This window comes from Athene noctua, chromosome 5, assembly GCF_965140245.1.
Source record: "Athene noctua chromosome 5, bAthNoc1.hap1.1, whole genome shotgun sequence".
NCBI lineage: Eukaryota > Metazoa > Chordata > Aves > Strigiformes > Strigidae > Athene > Athene noctua.
The window spans coordinates 5,385,801-5,411,975 of NC_134041.1; the positions used below are offsets into that span (position 1 = coordinate 5,385,801).

The 26,175-nt window shown below is 39.8% G+C and overlaps 1 protein-coding gene across 8 annotated transcripts in view; it reads left to right on the forward strand.

Annotated features, from left to right (window-relative positions):
• Positions 1-26,175, forward strand: part of DAB1 (DAB adaptor protein 1) — a 474,659-nt gene that overhangs the window by 380,475 nt on the left and 68,009 nt on the right. For all 8 annotated transcript variants that reach the window (XM_074906113.1, XM_074906114.1, XM_074906115.1 and 5 more), the window contains exon 6: positions 25,590-25,729. In XM_074906113.1, the coding sequence (XP_074762214.1) occupies positions 25,590-25,729 (140 nt within the window). The remainder of the gene's footprint in view (positions 1-25,589; positions 25,730-26,175) is intronic.

Genomic DNA, 26,175 nt, shown 5'->3' on the forward strand with positions numbered 1-26,175 from the left:
ACTTTGCACGGAATGACAGGGGGCTGCGGGAGAGCCTTGAAGGAGCCCAAGAAATCAGGGGGAGTCTGACACCGAGACCAGAGGCACGTTATGACTTTCAGCAGTTACCCTCATTATTCCATAGCTCCACACAGAATCATTGTTAATAAGCTGGCCTGAAAATCCTGTTTATCAACAGAAACGTGCCAAACAGGTAAACTAGCACTTTCAACTGCCTGCTGGTGTGTGCAGGATTTCCTCCTGCACTTGTGTGGCTGCTGGACAAGTACACGGTTCAGTGTGCCCAGCAAAGCATTTGAACTCAAGAAGTGGTTAAAAGTCAGTTGTCGGTCTTTAGTGTTCATTCTCTGATTTTGCTGTACTATTCAAAAGATGAGCTTGTAGAGGATAATAATGACATGTCTAGCCTTGCTGTGAGCAGATGCCCTTGTATAAATGAGTGCATGTTTCTACTGCTTTCTTCAGTCTGAGGAATTTTGAAATGACAGCACTAACACAAAACAGTATTAAAGTCTGCTTTGTTCTTCTGCTGCGGTGGTGCATTTATTTAAGATCCGGTATTCGTCATTTTAATTATGGGTAAGCTGAGAAGGTGGCGATTAGGAAAAGATTATGTAAAGGTTTAGTCTACAGCTTCAGACTTGGTTTCAAGGTAAAAGAGCTTAATTCCCTAGCAAAAACTCCAAATAGAGTAATTCTCATGTGACAGGCCAGCCTGGAGAGGTTGCTGCCACCCCAGTATTCTCTGGGTCACAGTTAGAAAAAAAAACTGAGCTAATACTGTCTTGTAGAGTGAACTACAACAACATGCGTAGTGCTGAGTTTGGGGATGTTGTAGTTACTGAAGCCTCTGTAAGCAGGAAAAGCATAGCTTTAGTCCTTGACCCTTGACTGGCATCAGGTTCTGCTGCTCCTTCTAAATGAAGCTCATTTCTCTTCCTACATCAGAAACTTAAGACTTTCTTTTTCATGAGTTCATTGGATTGGGGAGGAACTTTTAGGCCAGCCCCTCACACAGGTAATGACGCAAAACACACATAGGAGTTTATTGTAGTCTGTTACTTCAGTGTCATGTTCCTGTTCCCAGTTGCCTTCTGCATATTCTAGGCTAGGCTGTGAGCAACCAGCATGGGTGAGTGTTAGGCAGACGACTTTCCAGTTGCAATGTAGATGCTGTTTTTCTTTCTTCAGCTTCACCCTTTGCTCTCCTGATTCCCACTGTATGTCACTACAGTAGATGTTCTTCTACTCAAGCCTATGGCTAATTTTCCAGATTTTTATCACCATATCATCTTCCAGAGCTCTCTTCCCTTATTTCCCCTATAAATCTAATAAGCTTCAGAGGACTGTAGCTGAGTGCATAATTTGTATTGCCTTGTTTCCCCATGCTTACTACTTCTAGGAAAAACAACTTCAGAAGCTCCTTGATCCACCTACTACCACTACCCTTGCAATTGCTAGCGCAGATGTTAGATATCCAGAGTACATTGATGTAGTCTTTATGTAAGGCCATTCCTGGTGTTTGTCTCCTTCAAGGGTACATTTGGATGCCAGCTTTATCATCTTCCACCTTGGTGTTAAAAAAGGGAAAAAAAACCCAAAGTTCTCTTAGTATCCTCTCCTGCGTTAATCTCTGGGGTCAACATTCAATATTTAGCCATTATGAAGCAAATCACTTTCCAAATTGTTTTTTAAGTACTGCGTACATCTCAATTCTCTGCAAATGTTTCCTTTTTTACCTGGAGAAAATGAGAGCTAACCTGGCCGGGTTATACAGAGCTCTTAGTGCTGCGTGTGTCTAACTTCAGCAGAAGGTGAGGGAATCGGCACAGAAGAAGTTAACAACTTAAATCTCTGTTTTCCTCCCACACCTGCTTCTGATTTACATGCCAATTGACAAAAAGCAAGTCTAAATGTAAATAGATACTCTTGTTTCTAATTTTTGTTTCTTCCTAGAAGAGGCAGGAGATAGCAGCCATCTTTGCTGTACAGATTGAAGAAAAAAGTTTTGAAATTTCCAAGGCTGCTGGTCTGGTTGTCTTCTAAATAAGCAAAGAGAAGGTGACCGTATTTAGGGAGGTGGTTGTAGTGATGTTGTTGATAATGTTGTAATGTTTTGGATTGATTTGATGGGACACAGCTTAAGTGTTTCAGTGTCAAAGTCCCTGTTTGTCCTATGAAGAAAGTTTTGGAAGGCTGGTGTGAGATGTTTGTGTCCGAGATCAGAGGTGTTCCCTCGAACAGATGTGTAGTGGAAAGCAGGTATCCTTTGGGTGCTCGTGGGTGAGAAGGCGACCGGTTCTTAGGAGCGGCGACCCGGAGAGCTGCAACCGCTTGCAGCAGCTGAATATGCTGCACTGATGGGAGCTGCAGCGGGTGCTCCCTCTCCTCCCTCCCTGCCCTGAAGGCAGGACATGCTGTGCAGGGAAAGCTGCTGGCACATAGGCAACTGGGGAGGCAATTTGAAGGCTTAAATTAAACTCAATCAGGCACAGCAGCCCTGAGCTGAAGGGCGAGATTCTGTGCTTGGGTACACGCACTTAACTTCTGTCTGTAGAGTGTTAGGAAACAATGCTGGCATCAAAAATGGGAGCAGAAAGCTGCCTTTTCCTCCCTCTTGCATTTAATTTTTGTCTTTCCCCCTCCCCTCTTTTTTATATCAACTGTTTATTTTCCCTTTGAAGAGTTTTTCACTGAATTTAGAATCTCAATACTTTATGTAGACATAATTATGTCTCTTCATATTTACTTAGGAAGACATAATCTTACTACTTGTTATCCATACAATATTAGCGATGACATATTTTCCTTGGCAGGGTTGTAACTGATGTATTTTCCTGAAGGAAGGGAAAAAAGGATGAAAATTTTGCATAGAATAACTTGACTTACATCAATAAAAGTAGGCAGGTGCTGTGTTTAATATGTTAACCCCCATTATTTGAGTTTGGTTTAGAGTCCTTCTGTCTTGAGGTGGTAAAAGACTGGAAGGGAATTAAGAAAATCCCTTGACATTTTCATGTGCTGAAGTAACAGGCTGGCAGTCTCGCTTTATACAATGCTGTCTTTCTGTGTAGAACAATTAGTGTTAATATGGTAATGATAATTGTTTCTGTAAATTATTCTTAATTAACGATTTATGTAATAAGACACTTAAGGATCTGTATTTAACAATTTCAGGGTTTTTTTTTCCCCCTGCTAACTGGTTTCCCTATATATTTCTGTCCTGTGCTAGTAACTGTCATCAGTATTAACAGTGTGACATCAGGCTTACAATTTGATATAGATGATCTTTAATTAACACAAAATGGTGCATAAATGGTCTAGTAACAGGTGGGTTCCTTCCTTTAGCTATGCTGTAATTGCCAATTGCTGGTTTTTCAGTGAAGTAATCGAGCTCTAATACAGATCCCAGCTTGTGGGGCCACCAATCCTACCTGGTATTGTCACCCTGCAATTTTCAGTAGGTGACAGTATGCCCCTCTGCTTTTCAGATGTTAAAATTTATTCAGTGCCAGCTGTGGAAGAAGTGCCTCTTTGGGAGTTTTCTGTATCCAACTGGCACTGCTGAGTCAAAAGCAGAAAGGGGAAAAGTGTTTAAAACAAAAGTTTCTGGGCAGTCAGTTTACGCTGGTATTCATAAGCAGGGAAAAGAGTAACGACAGGTATGATCTCCTGCCTCATTTGATGTTCCTTAATATATTTTGAAGGGGTACAGAAACAAAGTAAGGGAGAGAGAAGAGCCTGCTATGTCATGAGCTCTGTAATTAGCTCCCCTTGTTCTGGTTTGGACTTTTTTCATCTTGAAAATGTCGCCTGCTGTCCTGCTTTTTCCTCATTGTTTTTTTCCTTGTGTATGTGTGAAGCATATACCAATATTTTATGTACGTAATTGGTCTAGGTTTCTGTATACTGCCTAATATAAAGTGCACATTCTCCTTTTTACTGTGGTTTATGTTTATTGCACTCACTACATTGTTTTATGTGCACAATGTGCTTATTGAATGTGTGGTGTAGTTGGAGAGATGTTATATTCCATTCTTAGCATCATTAGCGCTGTTTTCCTCACCGATTTTCATCAAGCTATAGTTTAATTTAATTCACTTCATTATTTTGCAAAGCAGTTCATATCTGTTGGATTTCCCTTCTGTTGCTTTTAAAACCACCAGGGTCTCAAAACAGTGAGAACCTAAGGATTTTCAGCTTTGTTTTTCTTTTTCTGACGTGTTCTCAGCATCCTAGGATTTCTGTAATACAGCCAATCAGTTACAACCAAATACTGATAGCTTTACAAGTTAATTAGCACCTTAGTTCATCAGCACCCATGCTCACGTTAATACTGGAGTAAGCATATCAGAATCTCATCTTCTGTTTGCATTTAGTGAAGATGATTTTGCAATATGTTAATTTGTATTGTGTGCAGAGTATATTTAATTTTCAGTGCTCTTATTTTTTGACCTATTTAAATTCAGGGTCTGAAGTCTTACAGGAATTGGCTTGTTTCAGCTTCTGTTAAGAATATGGAAAATGCAGTCAATTGCTAGGATTTATTTTGACTAAGCAGCATTGACTAATACATTACCCATTCACTTGGAAGGTAGGTATTCTTTTGACTATTTTGGTTTCTTTTAAGTATATGCAGCTTAGGGCTCTTGATATAAATAAAAGTACCTACATGACTAAAGTAGGAAAAACAACTTTAGCCTAGTGAAGCCTTAATTGTCTGGATTAGTAAAACCTACAATAATTAAGATATTCTGCAGAAGTAATAAGCTATTCATATTCAATCTATTGCATCCTTAGATTTTTTGCTACATAGGCTTTTCTGTCAAAGACTGAAAGAAATGGTGGGAAGAATTATTTACACTGATGGTGAGCTCTGGTATATATGAGAACAAATAATTGGAATTTCAGAGATGATATTTTGGGAAGAGTACAGATAATTACTATTTATTGTTGTCCCCTCAGCTGCAGCATATCAAGAAAAAGTAGCCAATATAAATTACTCTTGCTTTAGAGATGATTACTGTGGGAACACTTCATGACGAGTAGTCTGCAACTGCTGCAGAAGACTATCCAAACGTTGTTGGTGAGCAGGAAGCCAGAAGCTCTGCAGTGGTCCTTCCTCTGCAGACTCAAGAGAAGGAAAGTCTTTTGAGTTGCAAGTCTAATTTTACACCACTGCAGCAACGCTTAAGGCTGATTGCAGTGGAAATGCATCAGTGCTGCTCTGCTTGCTATATATCCCTAATCTAAGCAAGCAGTTATTCCCAGTGCTGATACATGGATTTGGAGTATATTAAAAGTGGAAATCAGGACCGTGTCTTTCAAGAAGACTGCTTGTGTCTGTGTTTTGGCTTTTAGGAGTATTCTTCAGGGGTTTTAGCATATATACTGTACTGTCTTGTCTTTGGTTTTCTTGGGATAGAGCAGAACTAGAGTAAGTCTGAGTTTAGCCTGTTTACAGTAAGCATGCTAGGTAGAACAGATTGGCTGCCTGCTGGAATACAGACTTTTATCAAAATTTACTGAACAAGGTGCAGGTAAATGTTTCTTTCTTTTAATCAAGGTTGATTAAATTACAATCAGAAAAATGCCCCTCCTCCCTTAGGCACATCACAACCTTGTTATCATCTCAAATTCATCCAGTCTTTCAAGAGAGGGTTTTACTCGCTCTTCCTAATCCCCAAATAATTACTCTAGACAAAGAGCTATTTGTAGAGAACATCTTGTCTAAGGAAAAGGGATTCACAAGAAATCACAGGCCTTAATAAATTCTCTGGTGCTCTGTGACACAAGTTTCCCTGGTTGTCCTTGATCTTATCTCACAACTGGGTCACGCTACTAAACAGCTGCTAGAGGAATGGTAACTCAGTCGACAGAGATACCTCCTCCTTGAGGCCATGGGGTTGAAATTTTATTCCCCGTACTTAAGCCTTGTGTCTGCAAAGGAGCAAGAACTTTTTTAAAAGACTGGCAAAAAGGAGAGGAGAGTTCTTTTAAGAGTTTACGTTTGCCCTTAAGCAAACTGCAAAGCATGGTTGCACAGCTTCCAGAAGTCCTTTTGCGACCTGCATGTAACATGATGTGTGTTTCTCATATCACTTGGGGGTATTTGTGGATGAAAAACTGCGTATGAGTCTACAACGTGTGCTTGCAGCCCAGAAAGCCACCCGTGTGCTGGGCTGCACCCAGAGCAGTGTGGGCAGCAGGGCGAGGGGGGGGATTCTCCCCCTCTGCTCTGCTCTGGGAGACCCCCCTGCAGGGCTGGGTCCAGCTCTGGGGGCACCAACAGCAGAAGGACACGGACCTGCTCGAGTGGGTCCAGAGGGGGGTCACGAAGATGCTGGGGGGGCTGGAGCACCCTCTGTGAGGACAGGCAGAGAGAGTTGGGGGGTTCAGCTGGAGAAGAGAAGGCTCCGGGGAGACCTTAGAGCGGCCTCCCAGGGCTGAAAGGGGCTGCGGGAAAGGGGGGAGGGACTCTTGATCAGGGGGTGTAGGGATAAGACAAGGGGTAACAGTTTTAAACTGCGAGAGGGCAGATTTAGATTAGGTATAAGGAATAAATTCTCCCCTGTGAGGGGGGTGAGGCCCTGGCACAGGTTGCCCAGAGCAGCTGTGGCTGCCCCCTCCCTGGCAGGGTTCAAGGCCAGGTTGGACGGGGCTTTGGGCAACCTGGGCTGGTGGGAGGTGGCCCTGCCGGGGGCAGGGGGTTGGAACTGGGTGATCTTTAAAGTTCTCTCCAAACCATTCTGTAATCCTGTAATGTGTATGTAGGGACTGAACGTTGCAATGGACTTGCAGATGCGTGGTCTTCCACTGTTGATGGAGTCCAGGCCGTGCCAGCTCCTGTGTCCCTTTGGTATGCCATGGACAGGGCCGAATGTCTGAGGGTGAGGTTCAGAAGAGCCCACAGATGGATGAAGGCAGGAGTCTGACATCCTGCCCTGCTGGTGCCAGGCTGCTCAGGTACATTTGCCTCTAATTAAGCCAAGAGACCTGAATCCTCCTGGGATCTGCACCTTTTCTTCGGTCATAGAGCAAGGATTCCTCTTTAATCTTCAATACTGTCACTGCAGGAAAAGGGGGGTGATTTTGATGGTTGGTGCTGCTGCCCTTTTATAAAATAGCTTCATGATTACAGGAGTAGGAGGTGAGAAACCCAGCAGGATCATTAATTCTTTAAAGTTTCAACTTTTTTCATTACAGCTACCTCTAAAAAAGATTCCTAGTTTCTGAGCTTGATTTATTTCAGAAATCAGCAAATTTTGGGGGGAGTTTTATTTTAGTGACAGTAAAATTAAAAAAAAAAAAACAAAAAACAAACAAAACCAAACCTAGACTATTTTATATACTTTGAAGTTGTTTATTTATTCGCTAATGAAATGCTCACTAACACCCAGACTGTCTGCTCACACCTACTCCCATTTTAAGGGAAAATGCCTTTACTACTGCAAACAGAGAAATTAATCATAACTGGCTTGTTCTACAAAACACACTCCCAGCAATGGGGAAGGTCTAATTTTTTTTTTTTTTTTTTTTTTTTTTCCCCTCAAATAAGGAAACTTAAATTACTTAAGGGACTACTTAGCTTCCACTGGTGCAATTAGATTAATGTAGGAGGAATTCTGATTTATTTCCAGAGATGAATATATGTTTCTAGGTCAGTAACTCTATTTAGAACAAAAGACCTTAAGGTTTTTCCAAAATAAACCCAAATGTAGTGTTAGATATGCTGCTCTCCGTTTGAATTCCAGTTTAGTCTTCCTCTGATTTTTTTTTTTCCCCTTTTCTTGAGAAGTGGCATGAGTCCAAAAGCGTTAAAGTTCAGAAGCAATAAATGAATTGGGGAAGAGAGGAGGTGGTAATAAAATGGTGATATTCATTTGCATTGCTGGAGGACTGATGTCAATCACCCTGAACAGGTAACATAAGGCAGGAGGAGGGCAGATAGGGAGGCAGTGGTGTTTGCTGGCAGTAAAATGGTATCCAAAGCAGTAGAAATGAAAGATATCAGTGAAGCATTGAGTGGTATGATGATATTGAATAACCAGGCAATGAAACAGCAGATACAATTCAATGCTGATAATGTAAAACAATGCACATAGAGGGAAAAATGGTAATAAATCTGTATGCGCGGTGGTAGGCTCTCATGTCTCAAGGGCCACTTAGGAAAGACGTCGGAAAGTTTAGTTCTAGAAAAGCAAGTTAGCAAGTGTTCACTGCTCTTTGAGCAGAAGTGGTACAGGGTAGGTGAGAGCTGCTGGGAGCTGGGCTCGGAGGGAGCAGGGCAGTGCTGGTCTTTGTACGCTGCCTGGCTTGGGACTCCTTGCAACGAAACCTAAACAGGCAGTACATTTGTGTTGGATGCTTAAAAGTTCAAAAAGTAGTTTGTCAAGGTCAGTGATTTAAAAATATATCAGAGGCCATTCATTTGCAAAATTGTCCCTTCTGGCAGAGGAGTCCTTGAGGTCTGGGAGCGTGTTTCAGGGTATGACTGCTTTTCCATCCCACCAAAGTGAAGGAACTTTATTGACACGTTCAACACAGGCTGCTGGTTGCCTTAGCATCCATCTCTAGTCAGTGCATCACCAGAGGGTGATTTATATTTTGGGTGGTACTTAGTCGTGGGTGCTGGAGGTTCTGCTTGAGATAATGCCATGTCCAGGATGGCGGTGTCCTTCAAAGAACTGTGATTATTACTAGAGTATGTGAAATGTGTTCTTAGAGAAATAATTTACTTTCTATCACTAGGAAGGTGAGTTTTATGAAGCTAGAGCTTGCTGCCTGTTAGATCGTGACTCCCTTTCGATGAATCAAAACCAGATTTTTGCATTTGGCCCCTTTTATGCAACCTGGGTGATATATCATAAAGGACAGGATTTTTATCAGCTGAAGCAAAACTAAATGTGCAATATGATGCATTGTGTACTACTGGTTTGGTGATGTATCTGTTGACAAACTTCATAGAAGTGTTACTAAAACTCAACCTTTGGAGAAATGAAAAATCAAAGAATTAGTTGAGCCTTTCTTTGAATATTCAGGGTGCCGTGCGAGGCTGAAAATTAACCAGTGTTTCTTGTGGAAAAATATCCTCCGGCAAACTGTTGAATGTAAATTTTGAGGAAGTTATATGTATCTATGATAGTTTAAAAATAATCTTCTTACCTATTAGATGTTCAGTATAATAAACTTTCCTCTTGATAGCTAAGCTATCCAGGGGAATTTATAGTAAGTGTTGGCTCACAAGACAACCTGACCTCCAAAAAAAATCCAAACCCTTCCTTCTACCCCAAGAATCCCTTGCTCAGTCCTTGAACACCAAACCAGGACCCAGTCTGTGGCCCACTTTCTGGTATCTGCTGCCATTTACAACCACTTATGAGTGTAGTTGTGAAGATTTGTGACTGAGCTAATTACCCAACAGTATCTGAATTTACAGCCTGATAGTTAATTATTCTGTATATGCCATGTACTGTAGTTTACATGTAAACAGTTATTGGAAAGCAAAATAATACTCCACAGTAAAATTGAGTCTGTCTGAGGGGTGTTCTCTGTTTGCATCTCAGGAGCAGGATGCTCTTGTTTCGTTTTTCATCTTGGGGGTTTTATAAGGTGACTTGTTATGTATAAACATGGTTTGTCCCCATTGCCAATAATGCTTAGGCAATTGTAATCTGAATACTAATCCTGAAATATAGTTTAGGCTCTTTTTTTATTCATGATAGATTTTATGAAACCTTTTTTTGTTGCTGGTGATGTCAGCAGAATCTCTCTATTGAATTATGGATTAGACATTTAATCAAGGTCTATGCATTATTATACAATCCACTTCTTCCAGTTTTCTCTTGAAAAATGAAATTAAAAAAAAAAAATGATTTGCAATGGAATTGAATTGAACACCTGATAAATAAAATTCACTTGTGCATCTTGTACCTCTGTCTAACAACATGCAAATATAAAACATGTGATGTATGTCCAGCAGGCTTCTCCACTGGAAGCCAAAGAGATTTTCTACATCAGTAAGAAAGGAATATAAAATTCAGAATAATATTCACTGTCTCTGATGCACTTTTTTAATAGTTTTTCCTGCAGATGTTAGTTTTAAAACATCTGTTTCTCTTGGTGTTTCTCTTCTTAACATCTTGAATCATACTTGAGATGTGGCTGCAAGTCCAGTTCAGGACCATCAGGCTCTCTATTTTTATTCCAGATTCTGTTTTTGTCCAGCTGTCTTTTAAGCCCATTTCTATGAGTTGCTAGGATACATTTCTAAAAGTGGAAACTGTTTACACAGCCTCAATATGAGAAATCTTTGTATTTCACTTATTTCTTGCCAAGGCTTCATTACAAGGCAATGCTGAAGTTTACCGATCTCTGAAAATTGTCATACAATCCTGTTTCTTTGTTTGTTATAATCAGAGAAATACACAGCTGATTAAATGAGTCTTGTTTTGTCTCTTATTATGAACTCCTTTGCTGAGCTTTCCAGTGGTATTATTCAGATGGATGTTTAGTCATCTCAGTCCTGAGGAAGGCCAGTCCTTCAAATGCTGCTGCACGAGGCAGTTCTAATCAAAGTCAGGCTGAAACATCTCCCATTTGTACGTGCACACGTGTGTCTGCTCTCTCTGCTTTACAAATGCCAAATATTTGAGATGGTGAAAAGGTGAAAGCAGGTAATTTTCCTAAGGAAAAGTGTAGAAGTTTTAGGTAAGTCAAAGTTTGTGTAAGGGAAGGATATGCTGAAAAGGCTGTGCAGACCAGCCAAAAGGCAGCGTCAGAGTTTGCATGATGCGTTCTGCGTAATTTTTAAATTGCTACTTGCCAAAATATGATCCCAAGGATCAAGTTTTCCTCATCTTACAACATCTGCTGTAACTTGCCTTGTCTTCTACTGTTTGGTTTTCTAAAATACAAAGAGGGTTTTTTAATATAACAATAGTCTTTTAACTATAAAATCTATACAGTAGAAATATTTTTTAAACATGTACATTTATATTTTGATCTGCCACTATAGGCTCACTGTTGATGTGCTTAATATTGAATAGATTTTACTTTTGGGGTATCACGTAGGAGGGCGGCTGATGAAAGAATTGGCATTTAAACCTTAAAAGAATTTTTCTTAAATGGTAGTTCTGAGATTAGTCTTGTTAGCCACCGTTGTGATTCTTTCAAAGCAGCCCAATAGGCAGTTAAATAACTGCTACGGACATAATCAACAATCAGATTATATTGAATGCCCACAGATTCCACCAGAAAGGTCTAAGGGAAAACTATTACAGATGAAACAAAACATAGCATTTAAATCCTGGCATGAGAAGCAGCCAGACAAAGGGAACACAGATTGTGGTTTGATTACTCCTGTAGAAGAACATTTAGAAAATTAATAGTAGGACATTGGTAATTGAAAGCATTTAAAAGTGTTAATGCCCTCCTTTTCTTTTCTTTGATTAAAAAGGTCATTGACAGACGTGGTACCTCCAGCAAATACAGGAATAATGGCTGTAACGTGCTCAGGTCTTTGTACAGCTCCTGCAGGTATTGGAGGACTGAATTCTCAAGGGTCGTACACAGCTTCTTAAAATCGCGGCCAGAAACATGCATTTGTATTTAAAAGCTTATAAAAGTAGCTCCATGGTTCATGACTTAGATGACATCCTCATTATTTTTTTCAGGTGCAGCCTTTTTATCTAGGTTCTATCAAGGCAACCTGAAGATTTGTTAATAAACAAAGATGAAAGACCATCAAAAGGTTTTAAGTCATGCGTGTCTTTCTCTGTTGTTCAGGGACAGCTTCTTAACTGATGAAAGGTGAAGCCATTCCTTCCCTTCTGTCCAATAAGCAAAGCAGCCACTAGATTACAGACATGTATAAGCAATTCCATATGACCTAGGAGGAGAACCTGCCTTTGTGCCTTTTGCATCTTGCTACGGGCATTGCTCTGGGGAGTCTCTCTTCATTTTGACTTACCAGTACAGTGCTAGAATGGCATAAAAGAAGATATAGTAAAGCGAAAAATTAGGCTCATCATTTTTTGCCTTAGGAATAATGATAGTACTATACATTTTTCAGTTGCACCTCCTGGCAGTATATTAGAAAATGAAATATAGGCTTAGGCAGCACTTACTTGGGGAAGAAAGTGAAAAGATTTTACTTGTGCCAACCCTAGAGTTTTTAGGATATTTAATAGGGATATGGTTAGTAAAAATTGGAATCCATGACGTGGGTGCTGATAAAAGCAAGTACTGGTAAAACCAAGGGGAAATCCACAGGTAATCTGAATGTTGCAGCAGGGTACAGTAAATTGAAGAAAACGATGATCTTGAAGGCCTTTTTTTTGCCTGCAATAGCACTGAAAACCTCAGAGTTGCTATTTGTTCTTGTCTTTATATGATGAACTAGTCACAGATGGCCTTGGTTGGGTAATGAACTTTTCCATCTCCCTGTTCCTGTGCACGAGTGTTACCTGCAGCTCACAGTCATTCCTAATCTCTCACTGGAAGGGGTTAGATCTTGCTGAGCATGTGGATGATCTAAGTCATTGTATACCCCCCGTTTCCTACTGGTAGTCTTTTAATTTTGATGGACTTCTGTGAATTGTGGAACTGGGGAAGCCTGGTTTCTTGTGTCTTGATGTTTATCTAAGCTTTAAGAAAAGACATGCTCAGCAAATCCATTATTAGGGCCTCTCTCCTCTATTCAGCTACTTATTTTTGCCTGACTAGTAAAGTAAAAAATACATAGTACAGGTGAGAGTTGACTGAAATTGGCCCAAAGGTTTGAGCGTTAATGCAGGGAAGAATGGGCATGAGAAGGGAGGATGGGGGTTTCTGTTGCTTTGCACATTCCCACGTACACCCATGGAGCATGTGGCTGTGTTACTCTTGTTTCCTCAGGAAACCAAACCGAAAATAATGGCAAATAGGAAATAAAAGCAGATCTGTTACTACATAGCATGTTGTACGGGAAGAACGTTATCCACATCTGTGGATTATCAGAGTGTTTGAAGCTGCAATAACCCAGTTGTTAGCAACCATAATTTAGATGTTGGGTGGTTTTTTTTTTACATAAATATGACTTATTTGAAGTATGTTGAATTAGGAAACTCATGAATAAATATTTTGACATAATCAGAATTATATGGCTAGAAATTGACCTACTTTGCATGACAGATGCTTGAGAATCCCCCAGCTAATAGCATACTAACCTGGCATAGCAATGCCCTATCTTATAATACACTAAGCTGCATACAGACATTAAATTATTAGATTGTTGGGTTTTTTTCATGGAGATTAGACACAGTCAGTTTTGTTTGTAAATGAGTAAGTTATCGGCAAATTATTGAGAAGGCATTGGGGTGCAGTTCAAAGGAAGATTTGTGCATCATTTGATCAATGTTTTCAGCGTGGTCTCGGAAAATACTATTTGAGGTAGAAATAGCCAGAAGAGATTGATGGTACCAACAGCCAAATAACTAGAATATTGCAACAAGTAGACAGGTCTTGCGCTCTTCAGAAGATAAGCACAACTGCGAGAGGAATAATAATGTTTTAAGAGTCTGGTAATATTCTAATGATATAAATAGAATCTATTTTTTCCCCCTGAGGCTGTTCTTTGTGCCCGTGTTGATTTCAGCAGACTGATTTTATCTGCATGTCCTTAAAGGTAATATGACAAGGATTTTGTACAGGTTGAGTTAATAGAGGACTCTGACCTTAGAATAAAAGTCTTATCCTTTTAAGTTTATATGGATTTTTTTTTAAATCATCTTCCTTTATTATTGTAAGAAACACAGGTTATGAAACAGTTTAGTTGCACATTGCACAGAGTATAGTTTTCAAGCTTCATAAATTTTTGTTGTTCGGTTCTAGCACAAGAAACAGTATTTCTTTTATTCATGAAGTACCATTGCTTTTTATTTTTAATGGCAGAAAGGTAACTTTATCTTGGCTCAGTTTCAGTGAAGAAAACCCTCCTCTCTAATTCATGCAATGAAAAATATCATACTCCGTTTCATCAGCTCCTTTATTTGCTTCCCATTTAAACAACTTCTGTAGAAGAAGTCAACTTGTTCACACTTTTTTCCCAGGTTCTTCAGAGGAATATGATCTTGTAATGAGCTCTTGTTACCACAAAGGTAGTAAAAACATACATATAATCTTGGCAAATAATTTGTTCTCTTTCAAGACTTAAGCAGGGACAGACTGAGACACAGCTCCTACCCTCTATCTTAATTTACTCCATCTGCTTAAAACTTCCTAGAACTAGGTTAAACTGTCCCTTTAACACCCCTTCTTCTTCCAAAAAAGGTAAGATTTGGTCATCCTTGCAATGCCCAGCTACCAGACACAGCCTTGGGCAGTAAGCAGAGGTACTGCTCAGTTGGGGATGGAGCTCCTCCTTGTAGTGAAGACATCATTTTTAAGTAAGTCATGTTTGAAGGACACTGATTTGCAGTTGGGCAACTTGGGTTCACCAAAGGGCAAGTGACAGAGGTGATTGTTTGGTGATTTTGTTAGTTATGGTCACCCTTTTCAAGAATTTATCTCTGTCTTGCAGAGCTTGGAAGTAGGGTTGTTAGTGATTTATTTCTGGACTGGTCTGCAGGTGGCTCAGCAAATTTGTTAAAATTTGTAAAAATTTTGGTAGCCCTAAGCACTTGGCTTTGGTCTTTTGTCCTGTTTCCCCTCACATACCAACAGGCTCTCCAGGTTCAAACGTTCTAGGTTAGCTTGGTGGACAGTTGGATCCTTGTGCCCTTACAACTCAACCCTTTCACCCAATGTCTTGAAAAAGTACCCCAACTTTTCCCAGTTGAGTAATTTCCTTTCTTTTTACTTGGAAGTAGAATTATCCGATGGCTTTTGTCAGTTTGTTTTTGTTGTATTTTATTACTTCTCCAACAGTGTTTCTTTCATTCTTAGTTTCCTGGGTGCCAGCCTAAACACTTTGGCTTTTTGATGCCTGATCGATGTAGTCCCAGAAACAGAAGAGTTATCCTTACGCTCTGATCCTCCGTGGTACTACACACACGAGAGATGAGCAAACCCTAATTTCTTACCTCTGGAATTTGTTATGGCACAGGGGTGTTTCACTTCTTATTAACGCTTTGCCCAAGGGTGATTGCCGGCAGTAGTCTTTTCATTTCTGCCTCCTGCTGCCACATTGACAATAGGAACGGCAGCAGGAGGCAAAAATGAAAGGACCAGATTGAAAGAAGCACTTTGCCACTGTTGTAATTTTGAAATTGATGGCTTTTTTAGCCCAAAGTCTCAGGAAAAAAGCTGCTTTCCTCTTTGCCTCCTATTGTTTTTCCAACAGGGAAAGACATTCTCTGATGTTGCAGAGGCAGTGGGAGTCCAAAATGAAAATAATTTTCTTCCTGAAACATTGGATAGCAAAATGTGAACAATTTCAGCAGCGAAGTGGTTTGTTTTTTTCATTGACTGCCATGTGGTGAATACTGGTATTTCCATTTGCCCGTGGAAAATAATCAGCAGCTGCTTTTCTTATTGAATTAATGTGATCATGGGATAATTTCTACAAATCTATTTACTGTGCGTTTTAACATGTCATTTTCATTCTTTTCCTTTTTCTGAATGAGAATAGGCCTTGTAAGGTGGGTAAGTAGTTTTCTTCTAAGGCCACGTGTTGCCTCTAATGGCCTTGGAGCCAGCTTTTTCAGTCAAAACCTTACGGGTCTGCACGTTCCAGAGCTGCATTTTTATACTGATATCATCGGGATGACTAATAAATCCAGATGTAATTGTCAGTGCCACTAATTCCTTAGGAAAAAAAAGGGTGCAGGGTGGTTCTGCAGCTGCACTGTTGCATCAGTGATGTAGTTGCTGTCCCAGCATGGTGCATGATACAGCTTTTCTTCTGGAGTCTTTGCTCAGTGGTATCAGGACTTCAGTGTTACTGGGGTTAAGTGAAGTGGGAGGTGAGGTGGAGTGACCTTCAGAGGAGGCCAGGTGGGAGAGCTTTTGTGATACATTTGATACTGATTTCACCTTCTCTTCCCCAGAAGATCAAATCCAATGATTTAGATGAGACTTCCTTTGCAACGGTGAACCCAACCAGTCAAGGAGCAGAAGCACAACCACCAGACTCTGCAATTTGCAAATGGTTACACCATGTTGTGGTCTGCTGCATCGTTTTGTAACTGGTTTAATGGGTACTGGCATGAGTCTTCAACAAAATAAGGTTCTACATTGATAAAGAGGGTAGCTCCAGGAGAAAGATTGCTGTGGCACATGGCCATGATTTCATCCAGTGTGGTGCACAGTCCTATTTCTGTGTGTTCGTGCAGCACTGATGCAGTAGGAGACTACAGTGTTGACAAGAGAGGGTAAAGTGTAAATCAATGAATGACTTTGTCCTCCTACTTTAGCTGTTACGGGCTATTGCTCTTTTCTTTGGGGACTTCAGTGTCTGTAATTAGTTACCTTGAATGTAAAGATTTTTCTCTCATTGAAATTTGGGAATGTTAATCAGCAGAGCATAACCTTTTCTTAACTTGCTCTTTTTATAGGCCCAGATAATTAACATTTATCTTAGGGCAGCACAAGAATTTGGCATTTGTATGAAGTGAACTGATTCTCCACCCTTTCGCTTTCTTTATACATAACAAATATTCAACTCTTTGATAGAGTCATCAACAGAATGTATTGGTAGTCTTTGAAGTGTAAATTGTGAATTTGTGTGTCTCAACATGACTTTGGGGCGCCGTGTGTAAGCACATGCATGTCTGTGTCCTGGATTAGTTAAAGTCTAATTGAAATTGTTCCTGAAAACCACATACTTAAAGCCAGGTATAGGTAGACACATAAAAGCAGCTTGATTTTTTTTTTTTTTTTTTTGGTCATAAGTTCTGAGCACTTCTAGTTCTTGTAGGATTAAACAGAGTCAGGGGAATTCAGCAACTGTGCAAATCTTGTTGCATGTTCACATACCAGAACGTTAGATCTTTAAATAATTAGTTTTCCTGGTGTTGGCTAGTCTTTCAGCTGCTTTAAGATGGAAGGAAAAGGCAATTCTAGTTTATTTTCCTCTTCCCCAGCAAGTTCAGATTTGGTTGGGAAATGACACATTCTGGGGTAATTTAGCAGCACCATTTGGACTGGCCTCTTCTTGCTGATTTGGAAGTCCTTTGTGGAGGTTTTTGGCAGTAGATGGTAAGTACTGGCTGCCCCGTTAGGGCTGGTTTGCTTGGGCATATTCGTACAGCTGTAACGGGTCCTTCGGTTTTCAAAGTGGGTGGGTTTTTACCATGCCCCAATGCAAATGCAGTGCACATATAAACACCAATTAAGGTTCACTATAAAATCAATTACCTTTTCTTAGTGATTATGTCTCAGAAGCAACCAATTTCATACTGACATCCAGGCAGGTGGGCAAGGAATGAACTGGTTGATGACCCTGTTTTCCCAAGGGCTTTATTTACTTGACATTTTGATGTCTGCTGGATTTAACCATTTACCCCAGCTTTGAAACATTAGGTAAGCAAATTTTGCTGAATATCTTCTGTGTTTTAAAGAGGCAAATTCACAGATACCTGTTCTCTCTCTTCCCCTCTAGTTGTACCGAAAACATCATTTTTATTCTCAATCTCATAAGAGCAGAAAATGGTTCACCAAGTTTTCCTTGTTTCACTTTTGGTTGCTCCCTAGAGCTTGCTGAACAAGGCTAGTACCCCAAAATGAAGTTTTATTGCAGTGTCTTATTTCAGTTTAAATCAGTGTAGAATTTGGGATTTTAGCTGTTTCTGCATCCAGCCTGTAAATGGCCCCTTACAAAATGGCTTTCAAAGATTTATGAAGACTTGCATGATACAGGGGCTGAAAGGAAGTTTAATTACATTCAGCTTTTGGTCATTTCTGTGTCTGAGGATGTGCCCATACACTGTCATTGCAAAGACCATCTAAGAAAATAAAATTGATCAGTGAGCCTTCTGGCTAAAACTAAAACGAGTGCTTTGTCATCTGCCCGTGGAGCGTATGTGCTCAATCACTGCCGTCTCCAGTGTGCTTGCCCTAGACTCTCCATCACTGAGATTTGTCCAAAAATTTTAATCAAACATTATTTTATACTGCAGCTTTCTTTGTAAATAATTGAATTATTCTCTTGACATACACATACTTCTTTGTACTACTATAAAGAAATAATTTAATCTGGTCCACGCAACTGTTTGGCTTTGGAGGCAGTGAAATGTACATCTTGTTTTGTATTAGCTTGTGTAGATTATAAAGTGTTAAGATAAAAACTTGGCAAGTGCAATTGTTGTCACCTTGTGAATGACATCTCTGCTGATAAAGCTCTGATCAAAGACAGCAAATAATACGGGAACATCTTACTTACACGGGAAACTTGGTTCTAAGAGTGGGGATGTGTAGGTGTCTTCGAGTACAGTAATTCACAGGCTAATAATGCCAGAAGCCATAAAATCTCTCAGTTGGAGGTTACTGTGAATAGCAGTGCTGAACAATCGGGAAGTACTGCTGAGATGATAGTCTGAATGATGATTGAGTTTTCCTGGAGAGCCCTTATCTCTGTTTAAAATTGTAGGTAATGTTTTTAAATTTAACCATAATAGAAGTTCATTGAGCCTTCAGAGTGGTTTCTGTGTTCCCTGTTTAAATGGTTTATCATTTTCTGTAAAAATACTCTTGGCCTTTGCATTCAAGACAAATGTTTGCGTTGCTGTCAAAACGGTACATTTTACCTTTTTCTGAGCAGAACCAAGAGTACCGAAGCACCAGGAGGACAGGAGGAAGGTTCTCCCGCTAGTTCCTTGTGCTAGGAGGCTCATAGCTTCCTCATAGCACTCTTGGGCAAGGGCAGCTTATAGGAGGAGGTAGGGTTCTTGGCAGGAGGAAGTTTAAAAGATAGTTTGCTGAGTTTTCATGTACATGCACCTGGGCAATATCACTTTCTCAATACAGTAGACCCCAACAGGGTTCACTTTTTGAGCCTACAGCAAGCTATCTGTAGCTGGGTAAGCTAAAAGCACTCCAGAACTCGTCTTGCAGATTTTTTGAGGAGTTTCCTTACCAGTTGTTGAAAGGAGAAGTTTGCATTCAAGTTGTACTCATACACAGTAACCAGAGTTTTGTATAGGGTCCTAAATAGAAAAGGGATGCTTATTCCCCATAAAATATTAAAATGCTTTTTAAGGTTGTAATCCACCTGAATAAATAGATTGTGTTTCACTACATTTGTAGGGTTTTTTTCAGTTACTAGGAACTAGATTTTATCAATAAAAGAAAGTGTGAAATCCAAAGTATGTCTTCATTTAAAAGATGGCAGTGATTGATGTTGTGAGAAGATCTTGCTGTGAATGTTCTCAGGTCACTTGAGATGAATTATAGATCTGGAAATTAGACCCTTAAGTAACTCTCTTGTTAAAAAAATTTCAAAATGGCTAATTGCAAGAAACTCATTTGACGAAATACTGTTAGAGGAAGAGAATGCTGGTGATAACACCCGAAGTTAAACTGTGGGCACATTTATTTTCTAAAATGTTAAAAGATTTTGGTTTTCTGTATCAGATCTCTAGGTAGACAGCACAGAGGGTTGGGTAGTTGTTCTCCCGAAGACAGTGACAAACACATGACCCGGCAAAGTTTTCAACCTCTAGCAGAAAAGTTCAAAAATTACATTAACAGCTATCAGGAGAATCTGAGAATTTGTGGAGTTTATTTTAGTTTTCAAATCCCAAATAAGCATGCTGCACTGAACTTTTTTATGCCTACAAAGAAAGAATTGCCTTCCCAAAGTGCTACAGTCTTGGTATCAAGACCCATCCCTTTGTGTGACAGACAGTTTTGAGCTCTCTGTGTATTGGACTTGCAGTTCTGTCAAGCCATTGAGAGACATGTGCCATCAAGGAGAATAATGTTTGAGCTTTTTATGATTCCTTCAAGAATTGCTGTTTAGTTGCCGCTGTACTGAAAGGTACATATAATTATGTATGAGTATTTTCTCTTTTACACCTGCTTATGTACTTTTTTTTTTTCCTAGGGAAATCTGTAGCTGATTAAAATTGCTGTGAATTTTTTTCAGATAATTGATACCAAATGAGACTGTGCACCATGTGTGTATGCATATGTGCAAATACAGAAAATTATGGATGCGTATATATATGGACATAGGGGTGTATGTATACACAGCTAATGGGAAATATCTTTCACTTAGCAATTAATTTAGTAGTCTTCAGTGTGTGCGGCATCTTAGAGGTCATTCTGCACTGCAGTGTTTTGTATTTTTTAGTGTGTTGGTGCTATAAAAATGCTAATTGTCCCCACGAAGAGGTAAGCTGTTTATAAGTGCGTACGTGATTGTTTTTCAGCCCTAAGAGATATAAGGAGGTGTTATTTCAGGTTTATAATTTGAATGTGTGATGGATACAACTTTAACGGTTTATTAGTTAGAAAAAGGAAAAGAAAAAAAAAAAAAAAAGACAATGATGTGTCGTTCTTCAGTGAATTGATTGCCAGGAGCATGTTATTGACTTCGGTGATAATATCATTATATATTTTACCGTCGTAAAATCAAGAAATTCAGATTATGCCCTGAGGGCTTCACACATTTAAATAAAGGATATAGCCATTTCCAGGGCTATTGGTTTAGATTAGTGGGTGCTGTGAAGAATGTGTAGTGTGTTATAAGAACATACAGAAGAAGCAACAGTGTGCTATTGCTTTGGTTTGCTTTGGTCTGTTTTCTTTTTCTATTGATGAAATACGCTCACTTACAGATCCCCTGGGAGAATGAACAGCGTTTGCTCTAAATGTTAGCATATTAATACAATGTCAGCTTGCTGCTCTGTTGGGCTAACAGCCGAAATCGGGTGTAATCCTTGATTTGTACTAGGAGTGAGGGTAAGGCTCCTTGAAACACTTGCCAAAATGTGCAGTGCCTGGGAAAAAAACCTTGAGTGAGCTGCATTCTGCAAAGTGAAGAGCATCGCATGTTTGTGTTAGGTTACCTGGCTCACAACTCTCCCTGTTGATGTCAAAGTCAGGGTTGAAAGGCAGCTGGTGTGCTGCCGCGATGGTAACACCCTGGGAGCAGCTCCCCCAGCAGCTCCAGTGAGTGCTGCTGGTATGGCTGGGGAGCACCTGCCTCCAGAACCCAGCTGGGGCTGCCCTGACCTGGATCTTCCACAAGAGCTTATGTTCCTCTTGGACTGTTTACCAGCCACATCCTGGGACTGGATGTACTTGGGGTACTTGGATTGATTACTGGGGGTTCTGGGTTCGGGTCTGTCTCTAGCTTGCTTGAGGGAATCTTATTTTAATTAAGGTATATTGCCTCAAATAAAAATGATTGACTGTGATAAAAACCTTGTTTATTGCTTGTGCAGTAGCTGTAGTGAGCTGGATAAAGTACCTTAACACTGATGATGCTGAAGAGCCTCTCTCTAGATGCAAGCTCAGAAGCACATTGCATCACCTGGCTCTGGGGATTTATTGTTCACTTAAAAGACTGTGGAAGTCCAAGTTCAGGGTCACAACTCAGCCACAAAGGTCATGTTTTCCTTCTCACGCAGGAGCAGTGGGTCCAGCTGGAACACATAGAGCTTAATGGTGAACGGTGACATCTACAGAAGTAGATAAAATAATTAGTCTTGCATTTACAGTTTAAGGGCCTCTGAGGATTATAAGTCTATATGCTGCAAACAAAACATTTTTTTGCCTGTGTCAACAGCAGCACGTTTTCTAAATAAAAGCGATCACCTTTCTAAACTGAATTTGTGTGACATAGTTAGTGGGTTTTTAGCTTTTGCGGTTTTTCTCAGTTTGGAGCATGAGAATCAAATAAGTTTTAGTTTTGTAGATCATCTTGTTTTGGATTGTAAAGTGCTTGCGTTGAGTTGCAAACAAATGCTTGGGATATTTCTTTGCTTATAAAAAGCTGTTTATGTAAGCATTTTAGAGCAAATCATTGGAAAGTACCCATTGATATTGAAGTTAAAGTTTTTATACAAAAATTTAATTTAGGATCATTTTAGAATGATGTGGCGGTGCTGGTCCTCTAAAGAACACTGAGCAGACCCCTCCTACCTATTCAGGGTACAGTGGACAACGGGGATTGGCATGAGCTGCTCGCCCAGCGTGGCTTCGGCAGCTGTGATTTCTAGTCAAGAAATCCTAAAATGAGACCTCAGGAAATGTGTTGCGGAAAGAAGTGGTTGTCATTAAACATGTGCTTCTAATTTAGCTGTAAATTATGGTCTCGTAATGATTTGAGACCTCAAGCTTCAGTTTTGCATAAAATCTTCTCAGTTGGTTTGTGAATGTCCCCCTTCCTACCCTTGAGATGTTATTTATAGTTTGAGGAAGGCAAGCTGAGCATGAAAGCCCCAAGATGTGGCTTCTCATTACTCAGATAAAACCGAGCTCTGGCAGTAAGTGCGGCCCCACATCCAGGATAATCCCCCTTCCCGCAGGCTGGGACGGAGCAAGTGCAGTGGCAGGGGGTGGCTGGAGAGCTGAGCATGACAGGGGGTCTCTGCTGACAAAGGCAGGAGCTGCGAAGAAGAAAAGATTGACTCTGCATGTTACATGGAAAGAAAAAGGCGGCACTTTCCTGGGTGGGTTTCTGGCACAGGCACAGTTCTCTGGTTTAGTGGTTTAATGTTATCACTCACCCTCCTCCGAAGCTTAAGAAGAATTACAGCCTTGTAATTCAGGTGTCTTTTATTTATGCAGTTTCAAAGAACCTTGTTCAAGAACTGTCATTTAAAAAAAAACCCCTTTTTGTTTTAATGATGAGATGTTTATGAGAGTCCGGACTATCTTGCCTTCTAAGTGTCCAGTGTGCAAATGAAGTATCACCCTGCATAAATCTCACATCTCATGAGTGCTGTAAAATCGACCATACTGACAACGTTTGTCATATGGTAATTTTCCAAGCAGGTAGAAGGTTTTTCAGTGCTGGTTACAGCACCAAAATTTGGAAATACAGTATGAGCATAGATCGGGGGAGATCTGGATGTGTGCTAAGAAATGGTGACTGTTGCAGATGGTTGATTTATAAGATAGGGCAGTGTGTGTGTGTGCATTCTCTCTGCTTTTTCATGGGACATATGCTCTAGGGTTTTACAGATGAATTTGTAGTCTCTAGTAATTTGCAGTTTCCACTGCAGTTTAAAATATCTACATCATTTTCAGGTTGATGATTTTTCCCAGTCATTTATTCCAAAAGCACTTTATCCTACTTAATCTGGGTCATAATTGACATGGGACTTGTGCGTAAGCAAACACAGCCGTAAGTTGTGTTTGAATGGGCTGTTAGTGTCAGGGATTAAGTTATGTGCAGCAAAATAGAGCAGAGGTTGGAATAAGTATAAGTGTTCAAATAACTGATGAATGCAAGGTCGCTACCGTGACTTGGACCCAGGAAACACTCTTGAACACTTACATGATGATGCTATTAGCTAACAGCTGCCTTCGGCTCTAACAAAGGCCTAAGGTTGAAACCTGTTGGCAAGAGTGCTGTTGGAATCGGATTTTATTTATTGCAAACCAACAGGATATCTTTGCAAGTATAAAAGACATATGGAAGAGTCCACTGTTATTGTTGTACTTTGTTTCGTCTCCAGATGTTCTCCCTCCTGCCCCACTCTGGAGGCTGAGAGTAGAAAACGGGTTTTCATTGTTTTTAGCTGATGGTGCCAACATCTGTCTTGGCATTTGCCTGGGGATTGATATTAGCACTACTTCGAGTTTCTGATTTACCATTTCTGTGTCATTAGATTATTTTTTTTTTTAAATAAAACGCAAGAGCATGAAGTTTCAACTCGGTTTAATTTTGTTTGAGGGAGCAGGCGTGAAAACAAATCAAGGGAAACAGTTGGGTGGCCGCTGAACTATCACAGCAACGCTTATCAACTGCCTTATTTTTAAGAGCCTATAAATGAGGCATTAAAACATTGCTCTGAGCTGATATTTTTCACTGAAAGAAGTAGTATTTGTGTGCTCACACTCAAAGATCTCAATATGCTTAAAGTAGCTCTATTTTTTAACACGTATTTAGTCCATCATTTGGGGGAAGGAGAACCAGATGAGTATTTTAATTTGCAAGTACTCTTCATTGGTCATATATGCTCTAGCTTTTCTCACAGTGATGTTGTAAAATTTTAAATTCCATAGTTTTGAACTTAGCTTTTTGTCCACTTGGTGGGTGTGTAACACTAGCAAAGTTGACTCAAGTCTTGACTGCTAAAAGAGGTGTTTTTAATAGAAATTTAATCAAAATAGCTTTTCCCTCAAAGCTTCAGTTCTTCTGCGTATCAAAACCGAGCTGCACTGAAGAGTTTTTATTAAATTTTTGGTGCTTAAATCTGACCTTTCAAATAGGAATGAACTTTGGAGAAAATTGGGGGCAAAATTCTCAAATATAAGTGTCTGAGACTAGATTCTTACATGTCGTTCATTTATAGCACACTGGGTTCATTTTTTACAATAGCTAGAAGAATGGGACAAAATCAGTGACTGGAGTAATACAGGTTTTAGCAACGTCCATGTTTAGGCAAGTCTTCTGGTGGAATCTGTTGGGTCCAAGAAATTTCAAATTCTTTAAGATCTCACATCTTTACTTTCTGCTTTGTGCCTTGGATGTTGTTTGGTTGATTGCTTGTTTGATTGCAATTATTTACAGTTCACTGCTGCGGTTTTTGAGATCCTAGCAGGAAATTCCACAGACAGCTGCAAAATATATCTTTAATCAATTTTAGGAAGACTGATTTCCCTAACTAACATATATCTTCCGGCTAAGACACAGTATAAACTCTTTTACAGATACCGAGGGGAAAAAGTCTTCTTGACGAAGATATCCCTTTCATGGATTGCTGTAGTGTCATTGTTGTGTGGTCCAGGCTAGTCTGAGCTTTGTAATTTATGTACATTGACCTTATCAGTACTGTGCTACCTTACCCCCGATTGTTTTATTATTAAGAAACATCTTGTGCCTTTTTTAAAACTTCTCAGGGTGAGCCTGTGAGAGCCGACTTTGCTAGTTATGTTGTTTCTGTGTATGTCTGTAAGCAGAAAGAATAGAACAAGGAGACAGTATTTCTTGTGGGGGATTTAGAGCAGCAATATTCTATAGGCAAGTAATATAATTTGTTTTTCCATCATTCAAATGTTAATAGTGTAAGTATTGCTGATACGGTTAGATAAGTCAGTATACGAGGAAATAGTAACATGTTTCTATTAGAGTTTTGTCTGCAAAATGAAGAATTCTCAAGTGTATCAGGATTAAAACAACCTGTACAGATCAGAAGCTTTCAGATCCATGAGGTCGGATTCAGGCTTATCTCTTATTTCTGTAAACCTAATTTGTGTGCAAATTTCTTGCGGAAGATTTTGTATGGCAACAATTCCACTGTGAATTCATTTGAGGTAGTAAGGCCAAAAGGTTTTATTGAACTAGTACTTTTCTTCTAATTTTATTGGAATGTTTGCATGTTTAGGTGTGGAGGTAGGAGTTAGATCTAATTTGCCACTTAATTGTGAGTATGTATTCCTTTATTTTCCTTCACGCTTATGTAAATTTCCTTGTTTCCCTTATGTCTTTTCAGGTCAGGATCGTAGCGAAGCCACTTTAATAAAGAGGTTTAAAGGTGACGGTGTCCGATACAAAGCAAAATTGATTGGGATAGATGAGGTTTCTGCCGCACGAGGAGACAAGTTATGCCAAGACTCCATGATGAAGCTCAAGGTGCAGTGAAACTTTTAATGTTTAATATTACGGAGTCAAGGGGAGAAAATTTCAGGTTTAACTTCTACTCATTCTCCTTTCATGACACTGAGTCTCACTCTGGTTAATTATGTATTGAAATCAGTCAATTTTACATGAACTCCTGACTGGTATTGCTTATCCCAGTTTAATTTTAACACGTTATCTTTGAGTTCAGTAGTTATTCATGACGGACACCACTGCAATTTGTCCACACATTATAAACAATACATCTGCAAATTGTATAATTTTATTCTGCAAAAGGGGAGGTAAACTACTACGAAGAAAAATGGTATATCAGAATATTTTATATGAAAGTGCTAATCAGCTACAAGCCTGCCTTTGACTGTTACCTCCTGTTGGGACAGGCAGGAAGGGGTGAGTGATGGTGTGGGGTGTAGGTAGTCAGTTATAGGGATGAACTGGTG